The following is a 10,787-nucleotide window of genomic DNA, read 5'->3' as shown; positions in this document are numbered from 1 at the left end:
ATGAGCATGGGAAATGGGGTGTGGCAATGAGATTGGTGTCAAAATCGTTCAACAGGGTTACATATGTATACATCTTGTTAAGGTTGTATCCAAGTGTTAGTTGATGTAAATATGTACAAATTCATCGGAAATTAATAAAATGATTTCTTTATTTGGGTTATTAAGTGCAAACATTCAAATATAACAATTGTAAAACTAAGCATTTTGGTATTGGTATATTTAATAGAAAAAAAATATTAAACAGCCTGAAAAAAGGAAAAAACCTAGTTGTATATAATAAAACTGGGCTATTTAATTAGACAAGATTTGCATCTAACTTGCAAGATAGAACCCGGTTGTACGTGTGAGAACCGGGTTATATAATCATATGGAATGCTTTGTGGTTCGAGGAAAAGACCCAGTTTATATAACGAAACTGGGTTGTATTAGCTTAATAAGCCCCGGTTATAAAAACCAGGCTCTATTAGATTTCGCTTATAGGACATGCCTTATAACAAACCCGTTGCAAACGGGGTCCAATATGCTATTTAACCGGGTCCTTTTATCTATTTTTAGTAGTTCTTGGAAACCATAGTTATAAAATTAAACAAATTTTGATCATTAAAATTCATAGTTATCAATTAATCAGCTATTTATAAAAAATACATATATTAAGTAAAATAGTTACATGCTTGTTATGTAACTTTATAATGGTTGTTTCAAATAAATTGTTAGAACTTTTTTTTAATTATCAAGAAACATCTTTTAGACATGTTTTCTCAATAATTAAATTAAATTCACTAAACACAAAATCATTAATTGGGCGGAAAAATCATCACATTTTTTAAAAATAGTTTTCCAAAAAGTATTGTTTGCTTATAACATCCACATCTATGGTGGTATTGCAAAACTTGACACATCAGATTTATAACTTAACCCACATTAATATAATATTAATATATTTTTTAAATTGGTCACCACTAAAAAATAAAAAACTATTTTATTTATTTTAAAAATATATGTTTGTCTCTATATGAGAATATATAATAAAAAAAAAGTGGATCGTATATTGCAAGCTTTTCTAAACTTGCAAGACTAAAGCCTACATGGCAACATATAACCTATTTGCAAGACCATTTGAAAGACTGGATGGTCTTATGATACTACTTTGACATTCCTTTAAGAGATGTTGAAAAATAAAAAAGTTATTATTGAAAACCATCAATATAATAAAGAAATATTAGATTGGACATTGAATTGTAAAATTTTGTATTATAATAATATAAATAAAATATATTGTAAACAACATTTTCATTCATAACAATCATTTCTATTGATAAAATAACATTAAATAATGTAATATTTCTTATCTTCACTATTATCATTGATTTGTAGCGTGTCGCGTGCGTACCAGGTGTGAGACCGATTGAATGTTTCACATACTACATTCCATCTTGGTTCCTGATAGTTGGACGTAATATTGGCCTCTTTTTAGGGAAGAGTAGCCTTCTCAAGATCCTCATAGCGATTGCAATCAGGCGAATGATGTGCCCTACAACTAGAAGAGTCATCAACCCTATCCATACCAACACAATACAAATTACCACATTCCTGAATGTATTTGACTCGGCTTTTGGTGACAAAAGCCATATGAAAATCGAGTATGTTGCTGACATTGACGTAGCAGCAATCCACATTATAACCATCAAAATCCACATGAAAAAACGATGCTTCAGAAAAGGCAATCCACTAATAAGCAACAAGATAATGCTAAGACTGGAAACAAAACCCACCGTGTTGCAAACCAGGAAGATTTGGTATTCTAATGGATGAATGGTTGCCATGATAGCGTATCCAGCCTTAATGTTTGGATCTTCCCTTGACCCTTCTTGCCAAACACCACCGGGAGGATTACTACCTGCTTGAAAGGCCATTGTTGCTATCAATGATGCCACCACCATCAAAGTGTTTCGCTTTTTGTCCAGCCAGTCATCAGAGTTTTTAGAGGTTTCTTTCAAGTAAAAAGGAGAGGCTTGTCTCTTATTATAGTCGTCTAAGCCATCCACACCGATTTCGTTTCTGGAACTTTGAGGATCTTGTCTGAACAAATTACCAATTTTCGCCTCAACAGCTCCTGCTCGCGTTAGGGACTGTAAGATTTGTTGATATTTCAAGTCTTTCGGTCCTTGACCCAATATATCCATTGGTGTTTCCCCACTTGAGTTTTCTTCGTTGACTTGTATAGTTGTACTGAGTAGCAAGAAGTTTATGGTCTAAACAAATGTTAAGGATAGGATCGATCAGTTAATAAAAATGAATAAATCTTGCAGACACAGATCAAAAACTTATTATATATTTGATATTTCAACATTAATTAGTTCTTACAAAAAGAAGGGAAAAATCTTGGTATGCATGCTTACCTCAGTTTGTCTGTAAACCACAGCTAGGTGTAATATATTATTGCCTTGACTGTCCTTAAAGCTTACAAACTCATCATCACCTGTGGTCTCTATTAAGAACTTCAAAATCTCCGGTTGGTTATGGTTCACACACAAGTGTAAGATGGTCTCCTGCTGCACGATGGCTCTAGCTGCATGAGGTCGGGCTTGCACCAGCTCTTTCACGACATCACTGCGTCCTTTAATGGCTGCAAGATGGAGAGGATTGTTCCCATCACAATCACACGCAAGGCATGCTTCAGTGCTAGCCGATAGCAGAGCTCTAACTAGTTCCACATGGCCTTTTGTAGATGCTATATGAAGAGGCAAGCGTCTTTGTGAATCAGGCTCCATAGCAAGCTGAGGCTTTCGATTTAGGATCTCCTTAACAAAGTTAGTATGTCCAAGCATTGATGCGATGTGTAGAGGCAGGTCGCCATAGCGATTTAGAGTAACTCTGTCAAGAATCAGTGGATCGTTTTGATGACTTGATATTAAAATTTTGTTGCTTCTATAGAGCAGCTCAATATATGATTCAAAAGTCAAAACACTTAATTATATCATTCACAAACATAAATTAAAACATGTCATTTTTGTCAACCACTTTCTATCCATGTGCCATTTTTATGAGCTCACCAAATTATTTTCCGGCCTATTGCCGCATCCTATATATAATTATAGAGAAATTAAATTTTTTCTATTTTTTTTCTTATAAACCTCCTACATTTAATGTTAATTTAATAAAATTTTAATATAATTATATAACACATGTCATTATTTAATTGGGCAGAAAGATTAAACAACAAAAGTAGGAAGATATTTAATTTCTTCATAATTATAAAAAACTTATTTTAGGTAATTCTAGTCCACAATTAAGGATAAACTTTGGAAATTAAATTATTTTCATTTTAATCCCCTTAATTTAAGTAACATTCTCACACCACTAATTCCATTTCAAAGTTTGAACCTTTACGTTTCTATCGATTGAAATCGTATACACTCCCCATAAATCTCGGCAACCCTTCTTCAAATCACCACTTTGCCTCCTCCGTCATCGCATGAATCACACATTATCTTTCTATAGAAAACCTAAAATCAAAGGGCTCAAGTCCGCTTAAGAATCTGAAATACGATTCAACCAAGCAAGAGATAGTAGTAATTCGAGAATGTAAGTTTTACTGCATCCATTTATTCGATGAAATGTCTTTCATTTTCTGAATCTTTTAAGTTGTCATGTGACATTCCTAATTTTCTCGGCCAAATAAAACTTTTTTATGCTTATTTAAAATAGAATATTCTTTTCGAAGAATACATTTGTAAAAAAACATTTTTGCAATATTCAAAATTTCAGATGTTTACACTAATACAAAAACATAAACATAAACTAGTCATTACAGGCCACAAAAATGTTTGTTATACTAATGACATCAAACTCCTTAAATGACTCAACAAATTTAAATCATTATTTTTGTGCCTTTATATCACTACCTATGATACAAAGAAAAAACAGATAATCCGATTACTCATTCCCGTTATTCTCCCACCTTGATACTAAAATGATGATCTCAAGGAACCTATCCTAAAAGATCATTATAAACGAGTAGACAATATTGTCTTGGGGATTCCTTAGCAATATATGTCAATAAGGCAACCATAAGGGGATAGAGTATAATGAATGAACACACAGTTCATTAACATCTGCATGTAACGAGCATGCCATTGTTACATAAAACTGTCTAGAATAGTCAATGGTCATCATCTATACTCTGCTAGATGACTAGTCATAACAATGCAATAATACTATAATAGTCACGATCTCACACCATTATTTTTTCTTTCACAACCATTTTCTACCCAATACGATTAAAGTATGATATTTAAAATAGAGCAATACTTTGTTATATATAATTCAGGTACACATAAAAACGATCAAGTTACTTTATCTTGTATAGATATCACAATAACACACGTATCAATTAAACATTTAAATATTTTATGTTTATGTGTAAGATGGAAGTAACTATGCACTTACTTGTTAGAGGTGGGTGATTGGTAGGAAAGTTAGTCCTTCGTCTAATACCTTAGCTTTCCTTTTTAATGACCTACATAGAACCATTACTGAGTCTTAGTGGTCGTTTTATATTTTTCGGAACTATAGTTAAAGTAATTCAGATTGCTCAATAACCCAAGAAATACCGGGTTTATCAAATAAGGAATGACAAAGTAAGATCATATGTGAGGTAGGATTTGTTTTGTATATAGAGTATACCGTTTGGAAAATTCACTTTAAAAACCTCACTAAATCTAACCTAGACATCACTTCTATAAGTGGATCGATCAGTATAAAGACAAAATTATTGATAGAACTTATTCATAAATTTATAATATCGATTATGAATTTAAATATAAGTAACACTTAAAGCGTAGTAAGCTCAACTTAACTTACGGAGTTTTATGACAAAAGTTCAGAAACTTGCGGGCATACTTTTGACTCTGAAAAATTCTTTTCGTCGGGCTCTTTGATGCCACAGCGCCTTGCTAAACTAGCTGGATACTTGAGAGAATCGGGATCAGAATGGGGGAGGTTTCTAGAAAGCTTGGAGTGAAAATGTGAGGGAAAATGAGCAAATATCACAACTATTTATTGGGTGCCAAAATGGGTGTGCACCATCGTGGCACCGCTACATGGCGATGTGACAAGTTCTTGTGGTGCCACGTGTCCTGTTGCCATTCGTCCACGTCACTGAGTCAGTTGAAAGACAGGGTTGCCGCCTTGCCACGTAGTTCTTTCTCTCAGGCCACGCCATCATTTTACGGATAGTTTTCGCAATATTCAAAAAAATCTTAACTCTCGCATAAGAGCTCCATTTTCAACGTTCTTTATATCCCTGGTTTGGTATCGACGAGTACACAACTTTTATTTAGAATTCTTTGGTTAATTCGCATTCTATTTTTATTTTACAGTGTAAGAGAATTACTCAGCCCAAGGCTATATTTCACCCCCTGTCTATTTCATCCCGAATCTATTTCAACTCATATGTCCGCCAAGGTTGTACCGGGTCTATTTCACCCCTGGATCTATTTCACCACCGAGTCTATTTCAAATTATATGTCAGCACGAGGTTGTATCGGGTCTATTTTACCCAACATACATATAGCAAACAGGCACATAGGCATAGAGCAGGAGTCACAAAGACAACAAGCACATACAACCCCTAGTGTCCTACAATATAGTGAGCAAACTCACTTTAGTCTGTTGACAATCTAATAGATGCTCAGGCTACTAGAAAATCCCCGCACTACCTAAACAAATACAACCATAATCAAAAATTGGTTCATAAACCATAATCGAGACTTTAATTTACTAATCCCGACTCCTAGGGTAAAAGATCATTTTACCCTTCCCCTCGATTGGCCCAATTAACCATGGCCCAAACTCAATGGCACTTAAAGCCCAATAATGGCCTAAATTCAAATGACACTCAAGGGCCAAGACCGAATACAGACCCAATTCCATAAAGGCCCATGGCCTAACTGTAACGCTTGTGTTTCCTGTTTGGTATAATTATAAAATATGTATTTACGTCGGTCAACGATTATAACCTTTTAAGAATAAGTGAAAGATAATTATTCAAGTATATGTTATATGCGTGGACTTTGACAAATATTATATAATATTTGTGTATAAAAATTATTTTAAAAACATAATAAATATGGCTAAAACAAACGTTAAAAATAAAAAGATTATTTAAGATAAATAATTTTAACGAAAGTTGTAACGAACCTAAAACTACAAATTATATGTTATAAGATGTATCTGGTCTAAATATATTTAATGGTTAACCCAAGTAGTGAAACAATAATTTTTCCTTTACACTCATTTCTTGATAATAATTGACCGGGTACTTTTTAGGACGTTAGTTATTGTTTATAAATCATTTGGATAAAATTTTATTATAAAGGGTATAATTATTTTATTAATAAGTTAAGGGACTATAGTGTAATTTGGAGGATATATTATGTTAATACAAGAATAACTGAGGGACCATAAATATAACTATAATTTGTAAATTGCAAACTAAATGTAAGCAATATAAGAAAGGTTGTACATATTAAAATGATACATGTCCATCATCTACAAATATCCGCTTTCATTTTGGTGTCAAATTTTGAAGCGTACGTGTCAATATTTTTAAAGGACTAAACATTTTTAGGCGGTTGAAATTTAGTATAAGTAGGAAGATCTTATACTATTTTCAATCATAAAAAAAACAATATCAACGTAAGTCTTCAAAGAAAAATAAGAAATTATTTTTGGGATAGCACTTCATATATTCGAGATTTCCGACAAGATTATAAGTTGGCAAACAGTGTTGAGCTTAAAGTCACGATAATAATTAGTCTTCACTAATTATCCAAGTGAGTGTATATTTACTTTCAATTTACACATAAATATAAATGAAGTATTTTAAATGCTTAGATGTTATATGTGCTATTATCTGTGTTTACTATATTTGTGCCCAATATGAATTTACTTTGTTAAATTATATTTTAATAAAGTACTAATCTATTTATTTTATCGTACTTAAATCATATTGGGTAGTGAAGGGTCGTGAAAAGTGAAATATTAAAGGTGAGGTGTTGACAACTAAGGTACCGACGCGTCATTGGTGAATTGTCATCTAGCATAGTATAGATGACGACCACGAACTATTCTAGACAGTCCAGTGGGAACACTAGCAGGGTCGCAACCTATAGGTGTTAACGAACGGTGTGTTCATTCGGTGTACTCTATTCCCCCATAGTTGCCTTATTGACATATATCGCTCAGGTATCCCCAGAGTGATATTAACTACACGTTGCTATAAAAATCCTTTAGGATAGGTCCCTTGAAATCATCATTTTAGGTTGGAGTGAAAATAACGGGAAGGGGTAATCGGGTTATTTATTTGGTGTGGTGCGTTTATATTTAAAAAGATTAAATATTATTATTGTGGATTGAAACCCCTATGTACTCACTAGGCTCCCAAGCCTAACCCACTCAGTTTCTTTGTATCATAGGTACCGGCGTAAGAGCATATGTGTGATGAGTTTAAATCTGACGAGAGATTTAAAGGAGAATAGGCCATTAGAATAATAAATTGTTGTAATATTGTAATATTACGTTTATGCTTATGTTGTTGTATTGACCATGACATCCCAATGTTTTTTTAAATATAAATAATAATACATTTCCTCGAAAATGTTTTGATAATGATATTGTCATGTTTTTGGGAACAAATTCTGAACTATTATTCTTTTGAAAAGAAATACTCTAATTTAAATAAGCGTGAACAAATCGGTCTTTTCTAACCAAGAAATTGGGGATGTCACACTAACAATGGCCCAACTTAGCAATACTTGTGGCCCAACAAGAGCCCAGAACTCTAGAGTCCAAAAGTGGCCCTAAATCAAAAAGCCCAATTTCCTCTTGATTGATTACACTCAGAGTACCACTTGGGTATGCCGCTCATACAACTCACGACCAAAGGGATTTTATGGGGCTCGAACTCAGTACGTACAACGTACAAGTAAGTAACCCGACGTGCTGGTCCATGAGCCAATTCTTCTTGGATGGCTTAATCCTTTAATACCTTCATGTCCAAACTTCGGATCCATTCTAAAACAAAGTATTAATCCATAAAGTTGGAAGCTTTAAGCTTAAGCATGCCTCAATAATCCTCAAAACCCAACTTTAGCACTTTATCCTCTTGAAAATGAACACCAACCTTTGAATGGCTGAATTAAACCCATTAAGTTACCATTTTTTTACACAAAGAAACCTTAGAAACAATAAGATCTAACATCCTAAACTCCTGGAGTAGCTTATACTCATAAGAACAACTCAAGGTACCAAAACATGACCAAAACTCCACAAAATCTAGATCTAAGCCTGAAATGAGCAAGGTCACAACTTTATACCTCAATTAAGCTGATTAATGTGAGTAAACTCTAGATCTACAAGCTCCAACTTGATAAACGTTCATTCACCAAGCTTCTTCTTCTTTTCGATGCACCAAAAATCCACCAAAATCACTCCAAGGCTCAAAATCCTTTCAAATGGGGGCTAGGGTTTTGAATTTAGGGTTAGAGGGGATGGAGGTTAAAGATAAGGAGGGTTGGAAATGAGTTAAGGCCATTAAATAGGGTCCAAGACCCTAAATTAGGGTTTGAGACTAACTTGCGTACGCCCAACGTATATCTAGTATGTCGAGCGTACGCGAAGGTGCCTTCGCGATTATTTTAGCCAAGTACACCTAAGGTACTCGTAAAAATTTTATCTACATGAAACACACTCAAGGTGAGTTCATACCCCTCATTTTCGTCTTTATCCAGTTTTAGGGGGATAATACATGTTAACTTGTATAATTGTACAAGTTGTTATACATGCTTACTTTCATGTTGTGTAAAAATGTTAGTTACATGAAATAATGTCATTACCTATTATTATGAACATCTATGTGTGGTATGTTGTTAAAATGCTAATCTATGAAAAATGAGTATAAACATGCTATATGTTCTTAAGAAAAAGCCATAAAAACAAAACTATAAAAACTAGAGTTTTTATAAACATAATATGACTTTTCTAGCAAAAATGGTTTTAAACAGGTTATTACATCAGTTTTGTGAGATATAAATCAAAATATTTTATTTTGGAAATATGTTATGAAACTAGTTATAAATACCAAGGATTTGGTTTTATAAATAGAAAACCTAAAAAGATATCACTCAATGAAAAAATTAAGGTTTTCTAGCAAAAATGGCATAACCAGTTTATGGTACCATTTTTGTGAGATTTAACCTAAAATATGTTGTTTTAAACATATAAGGTTAGCTTGACTTAAATTTCACAAAAAGGTAAAAATAAATTTTACAAAGTTTATAATTCAATATTTACCGTTTGGTGACATAAAAATGCCAAAATCTAGAAAACTGACTTTATCATACTAATGGTTCATATACTTATATTAGATGTATAATATATGTTACTTATAAACATCTGAACATGTTAACTTATATATATATATATATATATATATATATATATATATATATATATATATATATATATATATATATATATATATATAGGCATAGGTTATTCTATTTAAAATAATTATTGTGTTATTGTATGTATAAATGTGGGCCAATCATTTTACTTATTTTAAGAAAATGATTAATACATATAATTAAATTAAAGATGGTTGAAAAATACCATCTAATTTCATTCTAAGGGTATTTTAGACAATTGAGATAAATTTAAAAATGAAATTTTTCATATTTTTTGGGATAATTAATTCTCTTGATTTTAAAATTCTAATTTTTTAGTTACTTTAATTTTAATTATAACGTAATTTTTATAATTAAACACGATTCTATTTTGTTAGAATCATATTCTCTAGGAATTTCAGGATATATATTTCTATTAGACCGATATTCTATTAGAATGCCAACACCGACTAATAGCAAATTTTTGGATACACCATCAAAATTTTCAACTGCTTTTTCATACAGTTTTTCATTCTCCCATCCAAAAGAGAGAAAAATTGTTGTATCAATTTCAGCAGCTTCTGACTTGGGTGAATCTTGCCATATACCACTTTCATTTGTAGTGTCTGTAAGAACAGAAAGGTTGTTGGTGCCAACCGCCGCCAGCTCATCATGTTCTAAATCAGAATCACTATCATGCTCCCGAAACCTCTTCACAGAAGTTTTCGCCTCAATTCCATCATTAACCGAATGCTCAGCAGTTACAGCTACCTCTGAAACTCAGTGAAGATTAGTTTGCATTTGTATCCAACGATTCAAGGTCGGAAACCTGAATTAGAAGTTAAATGGCATTCAGAATCGGGTAACCAACTAAATGAATTCAGTTATATATGGAGAAAAGACAAAAGTAACCTCTCGGATTGATCAAGTGCAAACTCAAAGAAAAATCTATCAGCATCACGCTTTTGAACTGACCCTAGCCCATCAATCAACGAGCCTGACATGGTTGATGAGTAGTTATTGCCACCATATAAAATACAATTCCCAAAAACACATGCTAAAACAGCCCTGACTGGTGATAGTTTCACAATATGCTTTACAACATCTAACTGAAGAGGGTACAAGGGAACTCCAGTGTGGCTGAGGACGGACAATATGAACTCGGCTTGGCTTCTTTTGAAGATGAGGATAATAGTTTACCCTCTGAATCCTCTTCATGTCCTATTTCTTCAGACTTACCCTTTTCAGACTTACCCTCTTCGTGACAGCAAAAGAAAATTGAATCCACTAATTAAACAGGGATTTATATCATGAATCCGCTGAGAATCGACATACTGATCA

At 32.9% G+C, this 10,787-nt stretch overlaps 1 protein-coding gene across 1 annotated transcript; it reads right to left on the bottom strand.

Moving 5' to 3' along the window:
* Positions 1 to 1,236: 1,236 nt before the first annotated feature.
* LOC111880588 (ankyrin repeat-containing protein ITN1) lies at positions 1,237 to 10,450 on the bottom strand. Its single transcript, XM_023877021.3, has 7 exons — positions 10,359 to 10,450; positions 10,276 to 10,316; positions 9,939 to 10,219; positions 3,135 to 3,137; positions 3,054 to 3,082; positions 2,400 to 2,967; positions 1,237 to 2,252 (listed from the first exon to the last, which is right to left on the bottom strand). The coding sequence occupies exons 1-7, from the start codon at positions 10,448 to 10,450 to the stop codon at positions 1,422 to 1,424; spliced, it is 1,845 nt and encodes a 614-aa protein (XP_023732789.2). The 3' UTR covers positions 1,237 to 1,421.
* Positions 10,451 to 10,787: the final 337 nt, after the last annotated feature.

The sequence above is a fragment of the Lactuca sativa genome, chromosome 5, assembly GCF_002870075.4.
Source record: "Lactuca sativa cultivar Salinas chromosome 5, Lsat_Salinas_v11, whole genome shotgun sequence".
Taxonomy (NCBI): domain Eukaryota; kingdom Viridiplantae; phylum Streptophyta; class Magnoliopsida; order Asterales; family Asteraceae; genus Lactuca; species Lactuca sativa.
This window is presented reverse-complemented; position numbering and strand designations above follow the sequence as displayed.

Bases quoted from the DNA above. Each gene is read 5' to 3' on its own strand.
- LOC111880588 (XM_023877021.3), bottom strand. From the start codon at position 10,450: ATGTCAGGCTCGTTGATTGATGGGCTAGGGTCAGTTCAAAAGCGTGAT. The intron at 10,317-10,358 runs GTTACTTTTGTC...GAATTCATTTAG, and splicing joins GCACTTGATCAATCCGAGAG to TTGGTTACCCGATTCTGAAT. The intron at 10,220-10,275 runs GTTTCCGACCTT...ACTGAGTTTCAG, and splicing joins CCATTTAACTTCTAATTCAG to AGGTAGCTGTAACTGCTGAG.